General features: G+C 37.1%; 1 protein-coding gene across 1 annotated transcript in view; it reads right to left on the bottom strand.

The window, feature by feature from the left end:
• Nucleotides 1–23,922, bottom strand: part of LOC594564 (A disintegrin and metalloproteinase with thrombospondin motifs 6) — a 38,069-nt gene that overhangs the window by 3,949 nt on the left and 10,198 nt on the right. The window contains exons 4-14 of the mRNA XM_030996275.1: nucleotides 13,833–13,876; nucleotides 11,869–11,974; nucleotides 11,155–11,289; nucleotides 6,035–6,176; nucleotides 4,506–4,616; nucleotides 3,694–3,839; nucleotides 2,956–3,019; nucleotides 1,950–2,198; nucleotides 1,524–1,728; nucleotides 853–1,016; nucleotides 143–281 (exon numbers count right to left, since the gene is read on the bottom strand). Coding sequence (XP_030852135.1) covers nucleotides 143–281; nucleotides 853–1,016; nucleotides 1,524–1,728; nucleotides 1,950–2,198; nucleotides 2,956–3,019; nucleotides 3,694–3,839; nucleotides 4,506–4,616; nucleotides 6,035–6,176; nucleotides 11,155–11,289; nucleotides 11,869–11,974; nucleotides 13,833–13,876 — 1,505 coding nt within the window. The remainder of the gene's footprint in view (nucleotides 1–142; nucleotides 282–852; nucleotides 1,017–1,523; nucleotides 1,729–1,949; nucleotides 2,199–2,955; nucleotides 3,020–3,693; nucleotides 3,840–4,505; nucleotides 4,617–6,034; nucleotides 6,177–11,154; nucleotides 11,290–11,868; nucleotides 11,975–13,832; nucleotides 13,877–23,922) is intronic.

Below are 23,922 nucleotides of genomic sequence, written 5' to 3'. Positions count from 1 at the left end.
CAATCTAGAGCCAGAAGTTCATTAACTAGTATATTTTAACACAGAGTTAATGCCCTTTTGGCTCTCAGCAGACGAGAATATCTTTCTACCTCTTCTTTTACAAATCTCTAGATTTCCTTTACTTCTCCCCCTACATTCTTACCTCCTGCGCATGTAACAGAGCACTGTGACCAGTCACCCCTCTCCCAAGTAAAGGCCATCTGTCTGTCACCCTGGTTTGTTCTCGTAACTGGACGGTTGAAGGAATATCGGATTCCATGATTCTCCTCCTGTACCAGCAACTAGAAATCAAACGAAAGTAGATTTTATTATTATTATTATTATTAATTAATTAGAATAACAAAAATTATACAAATACAAATCTTTGTAGCAACACTCTGAGTGCAACAGATGGCCACCAGGGAAGGGGACAGCAAACTTAATCACTGTAACCGTAATTGTCCCTCTGCCCATAGAGAACTCAGGATCTAATGTCAAATGTCGGTACTTTATCCAATCTACTCCTATCCAATCAAATCCATCATATTTTGTATTTCCTTTTCTTTGTAGTTAATACAAAGAAAGTCCTTCACAATATGGGGCACTCATACAATAACAAATCTATTCAGAAGTTACTTTATAAGACATTACTGAGCATCTACATTTAAAATAATGATTGAAAATGAACATAAAATCTAGTGTACATAAAAGCTCTCTAAATACAGAAGAAAATTTATGAAATGTGAATGATTAAAAAAAACATATATATGACGACATGAGCTCAATTTTATATGTCAAGCTCAATTACTCTATTCCACTTCAAATATCCACCTGAAAGAAAATGAGATCTGAAATGTACTATTTGGTAATTACCATGACAACAAGTTCTTGATTGGTTGGTCCAAGCGCACTAAGAGTCTCTGGGGCATCGTCTGGTCTCTCGTAGATGAATGTAGATCCAGCAACATCGTAGGATTTAGGCCAATCTATCATCCATTCAGCATTGATGTAGTAATCATTATTCACTGACTTTAGTGCTACAAAGTTGAGGGGGAAAATTATAATCATTACTTTAGTTGAATAATACTGTGAAGACTAAAAGATTACTTCTCCTTTTGATTTGATTTGATTCTCAGCTAATCAAAAGCATAGATGTACCTTAACCATTACTAATGAGATACAGTTCTTTGGTAAACCATTTTCATAAAGGGACTGGAATCTCTAGAACAATGTGCATTTTTATAAATTGAATTGAAAATATCTGAGGTTACCTTCAAGACACACACAGGACAAGCATGTAAATAACATCCTATTCAGACCTAAGAATAACTCCCCAACTACAGTCAAACTTGTCTATAGTGACCGCCCAATGGAAACACAAAAAATGGTCTTTGTGGAAAGGTGGTCTTTGTACACAGGTTCTTTTAGTACATGTTTCGATGAGAAAACCTTTTCAAGGGGAACAACAAATGTGGTCTTTGTAGACAGGTGGTCACTAAAGCATGTTTGACTGTACGTGTAACCCTACACAAGATAGTACTAACCTAAATAATTCCTAGAAATGGCCATCTCCTGTAGACTGATGTGAACCGACCCTCTGGGGATGGTAAGGATCTCTTGATAGTCTCCTGCTACCAGCTCCCCGTTGAATGTACCTCCCACCGTCTCACATGAACTACCATCTCCTCCACACACACGACACTTGTCCTCCCTGGCTTCAGAGCCTAGTATCTTGTCACATCCTACAGTCTGTGGGATAAAACAATATCAGAATATATTCAAAACGGGTCTATATTGTTAATCAATACATCTCTATGTGAAACATACAGATTCCATACAGTCCATTAACAATCATATCCAATAAATGCAATTTAGGTGAGCAAAATGTAGCAAAACTGTAGCTTTCTAGCTGTAGTTGAAAACTTTAAAGTTCCATTTTATTCCATGTCTAACCCATGATTCTGACTTACATGGCATTTTCCATTGATGCATATATCGAGTGACTCCGGTTTATATCTCTCAGAGTAGCATCTGGTTCCATCTACCACCTTGGGTATCCTCCTGAGATGGTTCCCACCAGAGGACACACAGGAGAGCTGACAAGGCTCAGGGTTGGGACTCACGTAAGGCTCCCAGGTATAGAACTGACCATGGTAAACCTCGTTATTGAAGGACGAACATTGGACGGTAAGAAAATCTCGCGAGTTTTCAGGACATTCCTAGAGGAAAATAACAATTATGGAAATAATAAGAATAATAATAATAATATACATACAAATGGGTAAATCTTACATGAGTTATGAACAAAGCTGTTGTAAAAAAATATGGTGTGCAACAAAAATCTTGTCCCAGCCTATCTATCGATATTCAAAAGTTACTAATCGGTGTCATCCCACAAGGAGCAGTACTAGGACCATGCTTGTTTTTCATCTATGTGAATAACATTTAAAAGGATATAACCAGCCATGCTGTAATTCTATTCAGATGGCCTTCATAAAGAAGAGCTGGGCCCCATTTCACAAAACTTGTCATCAGTGACAAATGACAGTTTTTATTATGAGCTAGTGAAATCCTTGCTTCTGATTGGCTATCAGCAGATTTGTCACTGGTTTTTTTCATTTGTCATTGAGAAAAGGTCTTGGGGAAATGGGTTCCAGGATTCATCACTACTTTTTTCGGTTCTGCATCAGTAATCTGAGAGTAAGCAACTGTGATCCACTCACAATCCATTTCCATTAAAGCTCGTCTACACTAGTTTGGCCAGGGGGGATTAGACCTCCCTGCAAGGTCACTAACAGGTGGTTATCTCACCAAAACAGCTCTCAATTAACATAAGAAAAAGAGGATCATCGGGGACCAATAGGCACCGATTAGGCATTGTTTGCAATATAGAGGGTGCAAGTAGCTATAAATAGTGCAGAGGGGCTTTAAGTTAGTAATTTCCATTAAACTGTGGTTGCATGGAACGAGACTTACATTGGTATTACATGATCTGTATCTACTTCTCTCTCCTGTGCAGTACTGGCCTCGATTTCTGGGCCTGAAAAAAGAAGAAAAAGAATTGAGCATTGTCATATTGAGAAGAAGATTGACTAGAACACATTCTTAAGTGCTTTTCAGCACAAATTCTTCAATAATTTCATGTTCTTTTTGTTTACTTTGAAGTCCTTTAATGAAAATAAAATATGTTAATAGTATCTTAATTCCAACAGGAACACAAGTGATTGCCAAAACTGTTATCATTTCGGTTTAAAACTGTTACCAATGCCCAGTACTCAGCTAAATGTTTCCTTATATTTTGTTATATTTTGCCATAATGTACTTTATTGTGGAAGTAAATAATTACTAGAAAAAAAATTGGAGTGCCACCAAGTTTATGAACATGTATCACATCTAGGATTTGATGAGAGTTTGTGATTACCATTTCTTTTTCCAATAGTCATCTTGATCAAAACATTTACTTTATTGCAGCTAATCTCACAATTCGCCCAATTTTAATTTCCAGAGGACATATCTTTTATAATCTAAACAAATTTACACAACAATTGAAACTTGGGCTGTCTGATCTGCAGATGGTACTGAAAAGGTAAACCTTTTCCTACTAGTACAAGAACCAGATGAAGCCTGTATTAAGCATATATGACAATTGGAGGATTTAGTAGTCCAAGGGTTAATATGAAACAAGAGGATCAGGTATGAAGGTATATGACTCACTCTGGGTTATTGCACTGTCTCTCTGAGTTTGAGACTCCCCCACCACAGGTCCTGGAACACTCTGACCATGAAGACCAGGTCCCCCAGGAACCATCTACTGCTTGAGGTCTAGTCCCATACTCTACACAGTCTCCTAGATAGCACCACTGTAACAAAAAATGAGGAACAGATACAAATAAGAATACTCTGACCATGAAGACCAGGTCCTACTGCTTGAGGTCTATTCCCATATCTCCTAGATCACCACTGTACCGAGATATGAGAGACATAAGAACGTCTGACTATGGCTTGGGGTGTCTTGCCTCATGCATTAGTTTACAGTCTCCCAAATTTAGATACATGTATACAGAGCAACACTAAAACTAAAATAAATGAGGATCATCGCATATGTTTTTAAATCTAGCTGTGGCTTTAAAAGTTGTGACAACTTTCTTTTTTAACCTTGTCAGACATTTCAAACATAGGCCCATACTTGTGTCTCCTCCCATCCTATAAATCCTGGATCTCATTATACACACTATCGCAAATGATTCAAATTGATCACAACTTGATATTGATTAAAACTCTGTACTAAAGAAAATAATAGGATTTGTAAGCTTGCGATTGAATGAAGACTTCAGATCAATTCAAGTCAATTATTAGTCGGTGAGGGCCCTGAACTCTCTGAACTTTATTCATACTTTTTTTTCTCCATCATTTATCAATTGAATAGTACGTACTAAGAAACACATAATTACATTGATTACAAAGAAAAACACATGAATTATACTTATATCACAAAATTAATTATAGTTTTTTATATTCCTACTTACTCCTTCTGATATAATTGATGTTTGACATCGAGTCCCCTCTGCAGCAGGAGTTCCTGTTCTCCAACAAGCCCTTGTGTTTGGCTTCTGACAAGCCAACTCCCGACATATATTCTAGCAAGGGTTAAAGAAATTTCAAAATGACATGATTGATACGAGCATTTTTAATGATTATCAAAGTTTGGCATCATCAATGACCATTGAAGTACAGGACTGGTCATCCCATGACTTTCTTTGAAACTGTTAGATTTTACTTATCCAGCAAAGTCTAAAATATTTGTAAACGACTTAACAACATTACAACAACAGCAACAATGATGAAAAAGAGAAAAATGTTTAGAATATTATGATGTCATAAGATTTAAAACAAGCTTATCTTGGTTTTAATTTGTACCAAAAACAAACTTTGTACCAATACAAAATTGTGACTGCTTTTGATATGCATGGCCATGCTGAAGAACAGCCATTGGCTGAAGTATGCCACCGTGCTAAAATAAAATAAACAAACAAACAAACACCCACACACGAACATGATCTGGACTATGATACTGAATACCAGCCAAATTAGACGACCCTAATATTAATAGTTATACTATACAAAGTAAATATAGAATCCTGCATATAAAATTATCAAAATGTATTCAAATATCTGAATGGTTATGACTAATATGTTAAACCAGTCAGGAAGTGGGTAGTTATATACACAGTGTCAGTGGTTTAGGGTCTACTGTTATTCAATGCAATGAATGCACATATACACATAGTTATCAATGAGATCTATGACACCAAAAACTCTGTCAGCATATCATGCAGATATCACATTTCAAAACAACATTAATTTATAAATCCTTTTTCATTATATGCCTAATCTTAAGATAAAAATAGCTCAAATCTCAATTGGCACTTAATAGAATATTAGCAGTAAGCCAACGAGAAGCATTATTATGTGATGGACTGTATGCACTAACATCCTTCCTAAACCATTCTAGGTATTATATGAATGCCTTCCAATTGTTTTGCTGTATGGAATGCAGTAGTGGAAAACCAGAGAACTTTTGCAAATAGTTAATGATCGACAACAATTTTCAGGGCAAGAACTTTCATGCATTGCAAATATTCAGTGTTAATCATTATAGTGATTCAATCATCTCATGGCATGAAATTTTCATGAAAATGAAAGTTGCACAAATATCATGCACATGGAAGTTCTGCATGAGCCCTGCAACACAAATATTTGCATTCAATTGCAAAATAATAATGGCCACTCAACATCATTGATGCATACATATTTTGGTAAAAAGGCCGACCATTAACCAGTCAGAATCATCGTTTTGATTTTGCAATTGATGACAAACTTTTATGTTAACGGGCCCCTGGTTTAACAGTACTGGGGGTTGTTTCACAAAGATCTTAAGTTGAACTTATCTTTAAGTTGGAAAGCAGTTACCATCTTTTAAAATATTTTGTAAAAGTTATTTTAAAAGGCATGAATCAGACTGTATATATATATATATATATATATATATACTCACATTGGTATTGCATGCCTTGGCACCCTGGCCATACTGGAGCTGACACTGTTGGTTTCCATCCACCAGTTCACCAGGCATGGCTGTAGGTAACCAGTAGTCTGCCAGCTGAGGAACATCGTCAAGACATATCGCCTTCCCCGACCTTCAGGAGAGAACAGGTAGAGACAGAGCGTGAGAGGGAGAGAGTTAATCTGCCTTTTAAACCCTTACAATCACATATATAATAACATGGACTGTTTTCTCTTAAAGAGAACCAAGTATCATGTAGAGAAAGCTTCCAGTCAATCCCACCGCTGCCACCAGTGTAAACAAATACAAGTAGGGAATGAGTCTAATTTTAACTCTTACAGGTCAAACCTACATGGTACATGGCCACCACTTTAAAAAGGGCCAATTGTCTATAGTGGCTATGTGTCTTGTCTTCTTCACAAAAGAAATGTGTGTTAAAGAACCTGCATAGAAAGACCACCTGTCTTCACTTGATCGAGGGGTAACTTTCTCTGTTTCCCCCTGAGTAACCTCATAGACACGTTTGGCTGAATGTTATGAAAATCGTACATATAACCTGCTGGAGCCAGAAGGGTGTTACCTCGGAGTAAAAGGACATGAGCTAGTGCCCTTCTTGCTCTCCGTAGAAGATAAACCAAAAGCTCATCAGCCAACTACATGCAGGTATATATACAGAGGTTTCACTTTAGCAGGGACTATCATTTACAAAATACCTAAATGCTCAAGACATTTATTTGTATAGCAAAGAATGGTTCAGCACAACTATCAGATAAAATGATTCATATTTCAGAGAAGTTCATCCACGATTAAAAATGAATGTTAGAAATTTTCATTTTCACTTTTCTCCTTGTATTTTTGGCAGCATTCTACCTTTCTTGTGGGTGGTCTGTTGTTTTATGAAGAACTTCACAATGCATGTCAGCTGTTTCACACTACCCAGTACATCTCCAAGTAGAAAAACTGGTCATATTTTGTACCATACTTCAAACAAGATTACAAATAGTCAAATACAACCTTGATATATGCACACAGAGTCAACAAATAGAGCCATGATAGATTGGCTGGTGAATGGACAAGTCTCTCAATTATCCCCCATCCTTGTACTTAGGAAACTAATAAATCAAAAAATTGACCCTACAAGTCCTCTGAAGGATATTGTTCCGGTTTGATAAATGAATCAAAAGTGGCCCCTTTTTAAAAGCTTTAAATGTCATAAAACTAAATGGTTTATACCACCTAAAGAGCAGCAAATCTCTTGGAAAGAGACAGTAATCCAACGTTCATCATCTAGCTAGCTCTCAACTCAGATGGAACAAAAGTTATTTCCACTCTGCAGGACTGTTTTTTTTTCTTGAAACTCATGTAGATTTAAAATCAAGGAATAGCAGGTCACCAAACTGTTCTAGAACAGGAACAAACTGCGTACATGCACACAAGGGGTTATATATGACTACATTGTCCAATTGAAGAAAAAAAGAGGGGGGGGGGGGAGGGCAGGGTGTGGAGGTATCAATGTATATGAAGAAAAGATATTTTAACCCCCTGATTACTGAATTTATTCATTCCCATAGACTCAACAAAGGGACCACCAGGTTCTCACACGCAATGGGTTAACCGGAAAGGAGAGAAACGATTTGGATATCGATGGATTCCTACAAATTTGCTGACAAAAACTTCAGAGGTGACACTTGACTCCTTTGAAACAGATTTGGGTTTAGTAATTACAATCAATATTGTAGCTTTAGCCTTACAGTTACACATTCACACCTTCAGGAATGATCATGTTTCTAATATCTAAATTTACAGGTCTTGCAAACATCATACAGCGATCAAGCACAATACATATTTGGTAGCCAAGTATATTTTTAGACAGAAACATGAACCATGCTTATATCAGGATCAAGCATGTATTCTTGTGGTTTATCCCAGTGGATGTTTTTGCAAACTCGTTGCTCAAAATAGCACCCCAGCCCCCACTTTTAGCACTCAATCTAAGCCGGAATGTCACTGGGTCACCAGACTGTGTGGACATCAACAACTCTGCTGCTTCAACAATGAATTTAATCTTGATTTTCTAAATAATTTGAGAGAAGTTTACAAACAAATTTGAGTTCAATTGGATGTCAGCCAATTTTTTCCTTATCATGAATCCTCAAATTTTGAAATTCAATCCTTTACAGGTCTATATCTTAAGATAATATCCATAGTTTATTCCTAAGTTTTGACAATTTATTAGTGAAGATTAAAATCTGGTGAATTATTTCAAGGCGAGAACGTGAGTAGTACAAGCTGCATTCCTGTATATTTACTGTCAAACAGCAAAACTATTGGAAATATATCCCAGGTACAAAATACAAAGACATACAACAATATACAAGGTTAAACAGAATTCTACACAATCATATAGATTTTAAAAAAAGGAAACAAACAAAATTCCTGCTTGCTTGTTTTGATGAAAAGTACCTTTTTGGAGTCTCTTTTATGAACCTGCCTAATATTTCATATCTATTTGAAGGTCATTTTTTTCCCCTTTGGGGGCAAGTTATCTGGTACATCTACTTAAAATACAGACTGACCGGTGATGAAACTGACCGATAAAACTGGCCAGAGCGGATGGTTATATACAGCCTGGTCAGCTCGACCTCATCTATCTTGTAACATCTGACCTTCCCTCTACTGTCATACAAGCCTTGTTGATATGTTGACATCTTTTCATCTTATTTTCATTGCTTTTTATGTCCCATCCTTGCTTGGGGTCATCCTCACATCAAACCTTCTGTATATGTTTTTGTAATTCAATTCCTTTCAAACTTGTACTGACCCAAATTTATAGGTCATGCAAGTCATTGTGAAGAGTGTCACAATGATGTATAATATTTTATATATATTTTTTTTTATTGTCTCTGAGAAGTTGGATCCTTTATCATTAATATATATATATATTTTAAATGTACAATTTTTAGAGCAAAATAACAATTTAACGCCTGTGTCATTCCACATTTAATTAAAAAAATTCTGTACATTTCATGTTGGTAGAAATGAACTATATACATAGCAGTTTAGAATTAATATCTGACAAAGATATATCTTTGATGAACTACATTCTTTGCATATGCTTTGAAAACATAGTTGTGAGCTTGCCCAAGTCTCATTTTCAGATGTGACCCCTGGCTCTCCCCCACCCCCCCCCCCCCCCCCCCCCTCCACCCTCCACCCTTTGCAAGTGTCAACCCACAAAGGCCATTTCTACTGTTGGAGAAATACAGGCCTAGACAGGATCTTTATATCTTTCAAAGCATTTCGATTCTCTTCAGAACACAGAGATGAACATTCCTGTCATGACTCGGTTGCAATTATGTCTACACAGGGACAGCAATGATGAATCTATCCCTATACTTAGACAGCTGCTATCTCAACCTGTATGACACCCGGTTTAAAGAGTTTTATAGAGTCTGGGGGGAAACTTGCTCTCCATGGTATGATAGAAAGAGATGGTAGAGAGAGGAAAAGGGAGGGAGAGGGAGAGGGAGAGGGAGAGGGGGGGGGGGAGAGGGGGGGGGGGGGGGGGAGAGAGAAAGACAGAGAGAGAGAGGGAGAGACAGAGAGAGAGAGGGAGAGAGAGAGAGAGAGAGAGAGAGAAAGAGAGAGATAGAGGATAGAGGAGCGGGAGAGAGGGAGGAAGACGGAGAGGGGAAAAGGAAATAGCAAAAAATAGATAGAAAGAGAGAGAAAAAGAGAGAAGGAGAGTGACAGAGTGACATAAAGATAAAGAAAGTAAACAGAAAGACAGAAAGAGACAAAGACAGAAAGAGATAATAATGACATGATCGACATACATAGAAAGAGATAAATAATGAGTCAGAGAAAGAGAGACAAAGACACAAATACAAATGACTGTTAGAGCAGGGAGGGAGGAAGAGAGAAAAAGAGACAAGAGCCTGAGAAAACTGAAAGAGGAAGCATGAAAGCAGGAGATGAGAATGTTTGTTCACAAGTCTGAGACAAAATGCTCTCAAAGGCATAGTAAAGCTAGGAGTGTAAGATGACAATATCATTTCTATTGTTTGCAAACTATAGACAGTGCCCCAGATTTATATATGACTCTGACCAAAGTTTATCTCTTACTTGGCTGAAGTCTGTTACAAGACTACAATCTTTTGTCTCCTCTTATGCAGAAAGATTGTAAATGAAGCTGACACCACCTTACAATCCACATTATTTCCAACAAATGAACCTGCGACTCGTTTTGCAAGTAATACTTGTGTGAAAATACACATGCATTCTGGTTATTTCTCCCTCCTAAAGAAAATTCTAACAGTTTAAAATCCAGACTCGTATTTTGCAGGAGATACTGTGAAGCTATATCAAGATATTTGACCACTGAGATCTTATCTGCACCAACCACTCCAAGTTCTATCCGCAAAATTCTGGGTCATTGATATATGGATAGATGTGAATCGTGTGAAGAGGAGGACGTGTGGAGTGACCAGCAGGGAAACAGAGAGAAGAGGGCATGAATATGGGTCACTTGACCACCTGATCGCTCATCAACAATGACCTCTGACCTCAGAGTGACACGGGTCAATTGGTGCTGAATCAACTTTTCACAGGCTATGACAGCACTATTCAGTGTCTACCTTACCGTGATAATAACCCGATTCCTTTAGAAGACGAAAGGCATTTACAAAGCTCCTCCTTGCTTTGGAACTATAATATTTTGCTTTTATTTCTTAAAAGGCAAATATTGTAGTAGTACTGTGAAAATGATGTTTCAATGGTTGCATGCTTTTAATATCAGATATAGCAAAACTATGTTCATACAGGGTTCTAAGGGCAAACCATGTGAGCCAACAAACAGATCACTCTGCCAAAAATGATGAGCCTTTTTTTTCTCTTTGACATTAATGATTCTTTTCAGAACTCAACTGAGAAAGAATCCTCAATAGTAGATAATTAATTAATTAAGCTTTTACATAATACAATGTGAAACGCATAGAGACATAGTTTGTATAATGCGCTATAGAAATATAATTTATTATTATTATTATTATCTTACATGATCCTTCTGCAAAACCTTTTCACTAGTTTTCAGGACATGAAGATCTACTTACTCAATGTAGGATGTGATGTAATGAGCGCTGCATTCAGACCAGGAGTATGGATCACTGTTCTCTGTGATCTGATCCGCCATGATACCTCCCATTGATCCACAGGCATTCCCATCTCCATCATGCTTCATACCAAAACTAGATCAGAGAAATGACAAAATTATATTGATTTAGAATTGTTAAAGTATGTCCCAATATGTCTTATAACAACCTAAGGGTATGTGTATTTTGTGAAACTAGAGGATCCTGGCTTTTGTCTATGATCTGTGATCTGATCAGCAAGTAGTTTCTCTTGATCCATTGGTATTACCATCTTCATCATGCCTCATACCAAGAATATATCACAGAAAGAAAACAGGTTCATTTGTACATGTAATAATGACCAAAAATATTGACATCTATTTAAACAATTGTTATTGCTTCTTCATGAAAGTTTAACAGCAAGTGTTATATATCACTCTGAAGCTTGGCATCTCTTGTTCACACAAATACATACCTCCATGAAGAGAAAAACTTCATTTTGGTGACTTACTGGTGGTCTTGACAAGCGGTCACAAATACAAACATCATCAACATTTTTGCTTCTTGTTTTGTTTGCTAAAAAAACAGATAACACCAGACTGTTTTAAATACTTGTGGCCAATCACATATGTGCTAAATAGTATGCCTAGATGCTATAGCCTCTAACACGTAGCTACAACTACATGTGATACTCACTTGTGACCTATCTCGTGTGCTATAGTAAATGCTGTAGCTAGTCCAGTATCTTCATTGATGTTACAGCTCTGGTCTGGTCTACACATCACACCTACAGGAGCAAGACCTAAAATAGGAATTAAATAAAAAGAAAGACTCTTACATAACATAATTAGAAGGTAATAAATATAAACAGATGTAATAAAGTTTTAGATCAAGTATAATATCCTGTTTATAGAGCCAGAAGGGCATTTACTGTGTGTTAAATTATATGAGTTAACGTCCTTATTGCTCCAAACAGACAATGTGTATGTTGATCGGTATACATAAAAGTATCTGTTTAGAGCCAGAAGGTTGTTAACTCATATACTCTAACACAATAATTAATGCCCTTATGGGTCTCAATAGGCAATATGATCCCCACTTGATCCCCTAAAACTAGAAATAAAAGTTGTTGGTGAGCATGGGTGTGTAATTTAATAGGAACCCATGCAGTAAGAGGAGCCAACCAACGATCAGGAATAATTGTAATTTGAGTTTCCTCTATATTTCCCATAATGATTATTTCTCATTAGAGGTCCATTATATCAATTAGGGGTAGAGGTCACGTAAAATGTGTGATGATGGAACAGAAGGATTTAATGTAATGGCCTGTTCAGACTGGAGAACATTCATATGAAAATCGTATAAAGAAACGTCATGTAAAGATTCATCGTATAGCGGAAGGGGCGCACAGACTAGATAACAAACTCATATAAAGAAACTGGTTTTAAAGAGGTTAATTAAGATGTCAGCTGGCCAATCAAGAGTGAGTGCTCATGATGTTCGAACTAGAATGGGATCCTGATTATTATAATCTATAATGAGTTTTTCATTTAATGATGCTTAAACATGCATTCACTAAATGACATTGCATTATAAGTTGTTCAGACTGGAAAAAAAGGTAATTACCCTGGTACTTATTGTATAGCTATACAGTTCTTGTATACCTGTAGCTACAGTATACAATGACTTCTGCTAGTCTGAATGCGGGGTATGATTATTGGAAATCAGGAGAGTGCCAATACTGGGGAGTGTTTTTCAATGTAGGCAATTTACATCGAAGGAAATGGTCCAATATCAGTGAATTAAAGAGCATAATACCCATCCATACTGCTATATTATTATACAATTGAGTCATTTGACTGATTCATCAACCGATAGATCTGATTTCATGATTTATCAAAGCATATAGTCACTGTTTAACGACAGGCTGGTCTGTGATGATTTGACACGACATTATTATATATATTCCCTAGTTATATTCTACCCAAATTAACACCAGATTCCTTTTGTCAAAAATCTGTTTTTGTCTGAGGTCCAAGTTTTCCTTTTGTTAGATGTGAACTAGACCCAGGTTTAGGTTAGTAACTATTGAACTAATTAAGATGTACACCTACAAACACATACCGGTACACACAAATACACAAAGAAGCTTTACTGAGAAAATTCAGGATTTTGAATAAGCTGTACTTAATTAAGCACACGATGTTTTCATGTCCAACTTGATATACTTGGCTTGAAGATGGAAAAAGAACAAATTGAGAGAGTCCTGTTTTCGCAGAACAAATACCGCTGAGCATACCTGTTTCCATTCATTATCCAAAAGATACTTGTTTACAAGTACTTTGCTAATTTGTTTTAATACCAATCTAATTATATCTTGCCTTCAAATCTATACTACACAAATTCCTCCTTTAGAAATGACTTTAGGGGAACAAACTTAGTCCAAGCAGCATCGTTCTTGGAACAAGAAAATTCAAATAGGAGAAAATAAAAGTAAAATATAAAACTTGTTTCTTTACTGGTTCATTTTGTTAGAATTCTGTGGTTAATGTGTATAAGTCTTGACTTCTTTTGGGAGCTCCGGCGGAGCTATGTTCCTGAGGTAGTACTTTATAAGGAATGTCATAGCACTGTTGCTAAATTGAAGGGAAATTGCTCACCAATTGTGCCGCAAGGCTGGTTGAATCTCATGCAAAGATCGTATCTGTAAAATAAAGAGAAAGAAGATACAGGTTATTTAAAACACCAAGGAGAGAAGAAACTTGATGATCGAGAATCGGAATTCATGCTTAATCAGTTGTGATGAAAGATAAGAAGATCATTTGATCCCCATCCTATGTTGTAACCTATTTCATTAGTTCTTTTATTACATCATTGACTCACTTATCCATTTATTCACTAATCTCATTTTATTTCCACTTGCAGTTAGATGGTCATCTAATTTATCTGTATAATTGATCCATTCACTCATTAATTCAGTCATTCATTTGTTCATTGAATTTGTTAATTACTTCATTAACTTGTGCCTCTAGTAATTCTGTGAGTAATTCAATTATTTGTTGAGTAACAAGCCAATTTATCCATTTGTATACCCTTTCTCAAAGTACTGAATATATATTTCTCTTTGTTTCCTTGTCCAATTAGGTACTCAAAAGAATATAACTGAATATAACTGCATTATTTCATAACCTTTCACCCATTAAACCTCAAACACGTCTAGCATATATCACAGGATCAAGATTTTCAATTGCACAAAAAGAAAGTTTTCAAACACAGTTCATCCTCCAAACAGAGGAGAAGAAAAAATGAGATACTTGTATACTTATAGAACAAAAAAAGAATAATAAAAATATTAACAATGGTGTAAGTTTATAAAGTTCTTTCCCCCGGATAAAAAGTTCTTTGAGATGCCACCCCTGGGTGAGGGATGGCATATCGAAATAAAATGATCAAGCACTTTCAGGTCGACGAGTTCAATGAATGCATGAAGTTACAACTTTCAATATCATTTCAATTTAAAGATTCACTCTCCCCCTCCATCTCTTAAAAATATAAACAATCCCGTCAAACAAAGAATAAAATGCTGAGTCAATAAAATAAACAAAAGTATTTCACTCTTAACTTTCAATGCTTTAAATCTATCAACACAGCTAGCATTATCATACCAACATGAAACTTTCTTTTAAATATTGAAACTTGCAACAGATACAAAGCAATTGGGAGGGGGGAGGGGAGGGGTGTACCTCCATTCTATAAAGTAAAATATATAAGGAGAGAATTGAATAGGGATCATAAGAGAAACATATGGTTAGGGGGATAAAAACTGGGGATAAAATGCTTTTGACTTGATCTAATCCACAAGAAGAAGAATTTAGAGTGCAGCACAAGTGCTTCCATCTGTTCTCAGTACACACTCTCTCTCTCCAACCATTCAACATACTTGTAACATTCATGTGGTATAGCTTTCACTATGTAGTCTGATGAGAATATAGGCCTACCAGAATATCATCAGGTCGGACCCAGACACCAGCTGTGGCACACTCTTCACTGTCTACATCATGGATTCAATTCTACACTGAGAAAATATTGTTTACATGGCCCCACACATGAAACGATACATTAATAATATGAGAAGAACAACATAAGAGCTGACTAGTCAAGTCTAGACAGTCCCAAAGTATAAGTATTGGGCGATAAAAACGATCAAAGACAAAGCAACAACATCAACAACGACCTAGACAATCCATGGTGGGGTTGACACGAGGGAAGAATAATATGAGAGATGGCCGCATCTTTTTCTCTCATCTTCTCATCTATCTTGCCCTCTTGCTAGTGTGATGGCTTCACACTATTGTTTCAATCCTATTTTATCTCCCTCAATATGATGATGACTTGCACATGTCCTCCGGCCCATTTACTACCAGTTACCATGGTAATGGAGCATGGCAAGTGCCCCCTATTTGTAGAGATGCGTGATGGAGTAATAACAAGATGGTGGGTCTTGTTGTGAACTGATTGAACCTGTCCTACATTTGTATTAACATCACCTCCACCCCTCCCCCACAAAATCCACAAAAAAGGCAACAATTAAATTTTTGAACAGAGTGAACTGAACTGAAAAGAACAGAACCGTTAGCAACAGTTGTTAAAAAACGTCTGCCGAAAGAAGGTCATAAGTGGGCTCTTATGGGTTGAGACAATGGTATAAATTTTCCTTAAATTTAAAAGTGCTCCTCGAGTTATGACATGATTTAGGATCATTAATATAGCTCTCGATTACAAACTTTTTTTTTTAACTTGAAAAAAAAACTTCCACATTCTTTTTCTTACTCTCTATGCCAAATCAATTAACAATTCAAATATCTTCATGTGAAAAGATGAGAATTCTTTTAAAGTGGGGGAACAAATGGAAGATGAAACGGGTGTCTTGAAGAGTATGAAACAACATGGGGTGACCACTTTGTCCATCAACTAGGACCATTTTGCAAACGGTATCACCTAAATCTACCTTCCTCACTTCTTTCAATCTATCTAACTTAAAAACTAAATTGTAAATGCATTTGCACATGATACATCTCCTCAAAAATTGTTTAACCAACAACAGTATTCATATTTTGATACTAAATAAATAAACTAAAAATGGAATTGAAATTCTTTGTATCTACCATCCAAGATGATATAAACACAATCATCATATTTCTCTTTTCTACAAACAAGATTGTATATTTGGTATCAATCACAACTCTAAATCTAGACACTTTGTCAGGGATATCCTCCGCCGTCTGAAAAACAGATTTCTGCTTCGTATCGGTTTCTATAAACTCCTCTAGAAGCTGGCATAAAGCTGGCATGACGATCGAGGGATATAGGGTAGGTAATGTCTGAACAAACAGCCTGGGCTTACAAGACTGGATGTCAGGTTGACAAGTGGTTTCACTCTGATCCAGAGAGGGCCATACACCTGTATCCTACAGATTAGTCATGATGTGTTCATACTTGTACTTGATCTTCAGAAAGCAACACACCTGCCTGTATACATGTACCACAGAACAGCCTGTGGTCACACTTGAACTCAATAGAAAGCAACACACCTGTATACATGTACCACAGAATAGCCTGTGTTCACGTTTGATCCAGCAAGAGCTATACACCTGAATTCTACAGATTAGTCAGTGCGAGTGTTCACACTTGAACTCAATAGAAAGCAACACACCTGTATACATATACCACAGAATTAATAGCCTGTGTTCATACTTGATCTCGATCAGAAAGCAACACACCTGTATACATGTACCACAGAATAGCCTGTGCAGTCACGTTTGATCCAGCAAGAGCTATACACCTGAATTCTACAGATTAGTCAGTGCGAGTGTTCACACTTGAACTCAATAGAAAGGTATGCGACTATACACTTGTATTCTACTGATTAATGAAGCACTAATATTTGAAATAAATAGCATAGGCACATGGAACCCCTTAACAAAAAGTTTGTTGGTGACTGCAGGTACACCTACAACAGGTTGGTACAGCAGAGCTAGATCCTACATGGATGTCTGTATGAGCTGTACAGCCGTCACCAGGCTAATGACAGGTGTGACAAACACTTGGCAGAGACCGGAACCCATCGTTTCCTATCTCCTGTTTTGAATCTTCTTCTGCATCACATCCTAATGAACAGGCAAGTGGTTACCCGAACAGACTGAATGAGGCATGAATGTAACCACAAACACATGGTCTATAACATTCATTAAATCATGTACAACTGCCAGGTTTACTGACTGACTGAGTGCAAGTGTTGCTAATGTTATAAATAGGCAGTAGGTTTGCTACATTATGATTTTGGCTTACTTTGGTTTTCTAGCTAAGCCTTTTGTATAACCTGGAACTATAACTGAATCCTTTATTTATATTTTGCCATCATGATTTTTGGTGAAACCTCCAAGAAAATTTGTAGACCCACGCAGTTTTTCTATTCCATGTGAAAAGAAAAATGATAACGGTAGTTTTCAATATAAACCAATTCATTGAACTCCTATGCACATCATATAATCTTAACTTGATAGGCAATTATAGTTATGCCTCTCATAATTGCCCATAAATATTTGTTTGAACTGTTTAAAAGTGAAATCAATTGATGTAATCTAGCACTCATATTGCTCTACAATGATATTGCCTGTTCAGAGCCAGAAGGGTGTTAACTCTGTTTTGAAGCGTATCTGCCGTAGTTTACAGGAGGGATTAGACTGCCCTGCAAGGTCACTGGACAGGTGGTTATCTCATCAACTCAGCTCTCAGTTAACATAAGAAAAAGAGGATCATGGGGGACCAATGGTCACCGATTAGGCATTGTTTGTTATATAGAGGGCGCAAGTAGCTACAAGTAGTGCAGTGGGCCTTTAAAGTAGGCCTATAGATATGAGTTAATGCCTTTCTGGCTCCAAACAAGTATGTACTGTAATATATCTATTTCAGTACATTGTAACAAAGTATCTAAATGCACAACAATCTTTCAATAACACTGGATAACAATCAAATGGAATATAAAGCTCATGTATCTACTTCGGATATCTGAGCTGAAACCGGTATTGGCTGCAGATTGAAAATAATACTAGGTGATGGGGTTCCCTGTAAACAGGAAATGCAAAACACTACGCCTTAATGGGTTTGGAAGAGTGCTTGGATGTCAATGAAATGGGCTTTTATTGGGAGTAACAGGTGCACAGGGGGGATAATTTAGGAATAAGGGGACAAGAGGGGGTAGTAACATTATGGAGTCTAGGCAATGTGTCACAGTAGGTTTACTAGATGGCTAACAAATACATATATGGCAAGGGTTAAAATAAGAAATTCCACTTTTCACCTAATTTGGATCGAGTTACTTGCAACAATTTCTTATGAGGTTTGTGGATATGAAATAGGATTTTATTTTGCCTGAAGAGTAAAGTGCATCAAAAGTTCAATTATATTTCATAAAGACTAAAGAGTATGGTTACTATGTGATATACCTGTGTAGTACTACCCAAACATAGCCCCAGCATTCGGAATGTTTTGCACATATTTAATGAAGAAAAGAAAAATGTGTCGGCCATTTAAAGCAAATTATTAATATCTATTGAGTTAAAGGTGACATTATGTTGGCTTATGAATATTTCCCATATCCATTTGGTAAAAAAAGTAGGATTCGTTGAGTGAAATTTATCACAATTATTATCAAATTACCCTTTTTATGGAAAAATGTTGACATATAGTTGTTTATCTTAACAATTTGCTAGATTGTTGATGTAAAATATTAGCAAATAGACTGTGGCTAATTTTACATCAACTATTTCTAAATATTAAATGGTTCCTTTAAAGATTAAGAGCATCCATCATTGTAAAGAGGAAGGAAGAGAAAGTTGATGACCTGATAGGGAGTGCGTTGGCAGGGGGGGGGGGTCAAGAATTAAACAGGGGGTATACAGGGTAAAGAAGGAAGGAAGGGAGAGTGAGAGAGGCATGTAAAATAACTAGATAATCTAAAAAAAATTAACAAAACTTAGAAAATAACGAAATAAATTACAGTTAAAAAAATACAAACTGGATTTTGTTAAAACTTGAATAAAAGTTATTTTACAACTATTAGTCTATATCCCCAACGTGATGCACCTCAAAGGGGCGGGGTTCTAAACTAGCCATGTGGGAAGGGAACAGGAAGGGGGTAAAAACCACAGTGTTGGGGGTGAAAAGTTTCTAGAAGAGGGGAAGCCACAGAGTGATTGGTTTACACCGGTATACACTGAGTAGCTTAACGCATACCAGGCCAGCATGCAACATTCATGCTATGATCCAACTTGATATATTTGTCAAGATGACACATATAATCATTCTCTACCCATATGTCATGTAGAATTATAACCATATGCGTGCCTGAATATAATGTGCACTGACTGTACATACATTTTGTAAGCTGTTTGTTCTTAACATATTTGTGATCCATGGATATACATATCATAAGTATGATCCTCATATATGTACAACATGATGTAATACATACTTTATTACATATGAATTAGCTCATAGTTTGAGATGGGGCTTTGTTTAACTATAGAGGCAAAACAAAAGTATTTACCAATAATAGTATCACTTGACCAGTTGCCTTAAAAACCAATGAAAAAAAACCTATTGATTCTATCACAATGAATATGTAAAGGAATTACATTAAAATATTCATATCCAATCATACATATAAAGACCGCATTTTGATTTTAGTACTGTATATTCCCACTGCTTGACCCCTCCCTCTCTCCTGTCTACATCTCAAATTATCGTTGCCAATTGCTCTCTCTGCAGCTCACAGAGTAATACTAGGAAGATGGAGCATCAGAAAACTTGGCTGAACTGCAAGAGAGACAGACAAGAATCAAGAAAACAGTATCCTTTCTTCCATGAAATAGGAAGCATGGGTGTAACTGTTTACTTAGAATGACATAAGATACAGAACCAGTAGGTGTCCGTGCTGTATTACCAGTAATCACCCCTATCCTAGTGGTAAGATTTTAGCTTAATAGCTACCATCAAAAGGCAAAAGGTCAATATCTTTCCTTTGCTTCGTGACATTGTTTTCTTCACCATATTTCACTCTTTAGTAAGTGTATCAAATAAAAGTGTACATCAAGATTCCACAAAAAATTATCTTGCGTGAGTAAATATGAGGGGGGGGGGGTTCACCATCAACAGTTTGTCATACCTTATAAGATCTGGCAATGTCTCAATATTTCATTCACTTGTAAGAGGAGTAAGGGGACTATTTTGGTAAACCAACGGAACATATTCTAGGGCAGATATCTACAAGATTTATAGGCAACCCATCACACTGATGCTGAGCGTACGTGTGAGTAACTGAACAGTTGTAGATTCGCTTGGTTCCATCATGTGCAAGACACATATGCATCCCACCAGTGTAATCGCAATCCATGTCATAAAGGAGGGGTTAAATTGAATCGGACAGGGTATGTTATGGGTGATCAGTTAATCACAACTCAATCCTAGGCCAGACGCCTAGTATATCTCTGAAGAGAGAAGGACCCATGATGAATCAAACTGACTGTATCATAAACCGGCTATTCCCTAGTGACAGTTCAAATTGGCAACTCCCTTCACATTCAAGGACACACATGTTGTAGGTGTGTGAATGTATTAATACATTCATGGAAGCTTAAAACCCCTGACACATTATGTGCACATTCCCAGGTACCTCAAATACCCAGGTATGGTACATATTCCCAGGTACCTATAACACCCAGGTATGGTACATATTCCCAGGTACCTATAATACCCTGGTTTACATGTGCATATTCCCAGGTACCCCTAATACCCTGGTATTCATGTGCATATTTCCAGGCTCTAAAACTACCCTGGTATATGTTACATATTCCCAGGTACCTGAAATACTCTGGTAATGTTCAAATTCCCTGGCATCTCATATACTCAATTGTCTTAACCTGGGGCCTTCAATACAGTATCTCAAACATCTGCTGGTCTCCAAACTCTATTAAAACGAGCATTAAACGTGTACAAGAGAGAGAGAGAGAGAGAGAGAGACAGAGAGAGAAGGAAGAAGAAGAGAGAGAGAGAGAGCATACGACCTGGAAGAATTGCAGCAATTTGCCATCTTGAGTCAATTGCAAAATGGGTAAGGGGTTGGAAGACAAGTTCAGAAGCTCATTCACCTTCCAATCACCTCTGTGACAAGTTCAACCCAAGGTTACACTGAATTCCCTCTCTCCTGCTCTCTATCTTCCCCTCTCTCTCTTTCGCACATTCTTCAAACAAGCTGGATTTTAAATACTCTACATTCATTTACTTCATTTAGAAGGGGGGGGGGAATCCTCTCACTCTAAACCTATCATGTATGATGGCTCAATTTAAAGAGCTCCGTACCTAGTAAGTTCATATCTTATGCTGCTAGTCTCTGTGTGGGTCATCCCATATATGAACAGAGTACACAAGGAATGACAGAAGTTAGAATAAGCTTGATCACTGCATGTGGTTCAATAGTCTAAACTCCAAAAGAGCTCCATGTACACACCCCTTCTCAAATTTTTCATGAACTATGTCACTTAGTTATTAAAGAGAAGGTTGAGTTCTGGGAAGAGGTGAAAAATAATTTGTGAGCGTTATCATTCTTATTATGCAAGTGTGGAAGAACATCAGATAAGACACGTTCAGTGAAAAGCATGGCTCTTCAAATGCCTTCATACTCTTAATATGACATGTAACATCGTAAAACTCGGGGGGTAGGATTTTTACGCCACGTGTTCGTGTAGTCCCATATACATATTTCCGTGTACAGTGTTTGTAACGTTGACAAGACTTGGCCAAATTTCTTATCATTTTGATGATCCCAGAACCTTGCGATACAAACAAATTCTTATATGCTAGATGATCAACCTTTTCTGGTCGATTCCACACCGTTTCTTTCACAATGCAATCGCATGACCAGAACTCAACTTCATCTTTAATATTGTATCTATGTGTTAGACCATTGATTTAATTTAATGACTTAAAAAAAGGTCTAATTCATATACATCCTGTTTTTACACAATATCATTCATGATATCCGTTGTATTACCGATAATGAAGAAGGATAAATCAAACTATACAGAAGAATAGGTCATAGAAAAAATGGAATGTTAGCATTGGCTAATAATCATCTGTTCTTTTCTCATTGGCAATGAAGACAAACCAGGAAAGTGCAAATGCCTCGGTCCAGATTAAAAACTTCCTCCGAACGATTACGATATGATAAAATAATGTTGGACAAACAAGGAAGCTCGATCATGACCCTTCGAATATGAGAAACCCTGGCAAGGTCAGCCAGGTTTGTTTTGCTATCCTGCTCACCACCAAACCAGAGACCCTACTGTGAGCTCAAGAGTTCTACCAAGTCAGTGGTCCCACGGAGTCACATTAACATATGGGAGCAGCTAGGTACTACCAATGGGTTGCATGCTGAGTTCCGGTGACTGTGGAATGTAATTGGCCATTTATCCTTTTTGGAGGAGAGATTATTGCTTCTGACAAGTTGAATACATAGGAGACAAGGGGAGATTAAGAACCGGTGCACAAGTTCATTTTCCAGTGCATCTGGGGCTCACCATGGGGCTTGTATCATTCATAAATCCAGCCAAACATTGAATGCACTTTCACAAAGGTGTTTCCTTAGTAGCCTTTCTTACATTGCTTGTAATCGGTCATCGTAAACAAGTCATAACGACATCACCTTGTTAGTAATGGTGATCATCAGGTCTTAAGGCCCATGAGCATACCCTAACGGCGATTTCAGATGACAAATATCACAACTCCCAGATTTATCAGCAAAGAGCTTTTTCGTATTATGCAGAATGAATCCAAAGAAAACAAAATGAATACTATATTCACCTTAAAGTCTAGGGAATAATCAATACCATCACATTGATATATTTGTTCTCATTTGTTTCTTTATGACTTTGTATGTTCCATTTATTCTAAGTCTCCCTGTAGTGGTACATGGCCTTTATATCAGTGAACTACCATTTATCCTTGATTTAACAAGAATATTATTTGGGCTCCGGATATCACAGGTATATTGTCCTCGATGAGCTAAAAAGATGAATTGTTAAGTGGAAACACACAAACTGATGGCTACCTGCCAAGGTATACCAACTTCTAACAAACAACATATCACGTCATTTCCAGACGGAAATAATTCAGCATGCAATCATCTGCTGAGAGCCAGAAGGACATTAACAAATCAAACTTTTCACAGAGTTAACACCTTTCTGTCTCTCATCCGATTAAATAAATGGGCCAATGAACAGAAGAGTCGGACAGGAATCTACAGATTAGCCTCGCTTTTGGTAGTGTGAAAGGACAACGCACTACTAGTGATTGACTTGCATTCTGAGAAACCGACTGGACTTGTGACGTAAGGAACGTCTAAAGTGCGTACATTCTACAATCGGGCTCCACGTCACGTGTCTTGAACACAGAAAATAGCCCGACCCGCAGACCTGAGAAAATTTGGTTTGTGTTTTGAAAACAAAGAGGAAAGTGGGTCATGGAAGCAAAGAGTGAACTTTTAGAGGGAGGTGAACTGGTACTGGTGTGTTTGGGTTGGCAACCTGATAAAAACATCATCATCATCTTGTGCTTCTATGCGCCCTTTCTCCATCGTACTCTGCGGCTGTTTGGCGATGTTTGGAGGGAGCTCCGTCGATGCTATGATGCCTT

The sequence above is a fragment of the Strongylocentrotus purpuratus genome, unplaced genomic scaffold (assembly GCF_000002235.5).
Source record: "Strongylocentrotus purpuratus isolate Spur 01 unplaced genomic scaffold, Spur_5.0 spur5_scaffold_3, whole genome shotgun sequence".
Lineage (NCBI taxonomy): Eukaryota > Metazoa > Echinodermata > Echinoidea > Camarodonta > Strongylocentrotidae > Strongylocentrotus > Strongylocentrotus purpuratus.
The sequence above is the reverse complement of the archived record's forward strand: the minus strand, read 5'-3'. Positions and strand labels throughout refer to the sequence as shown.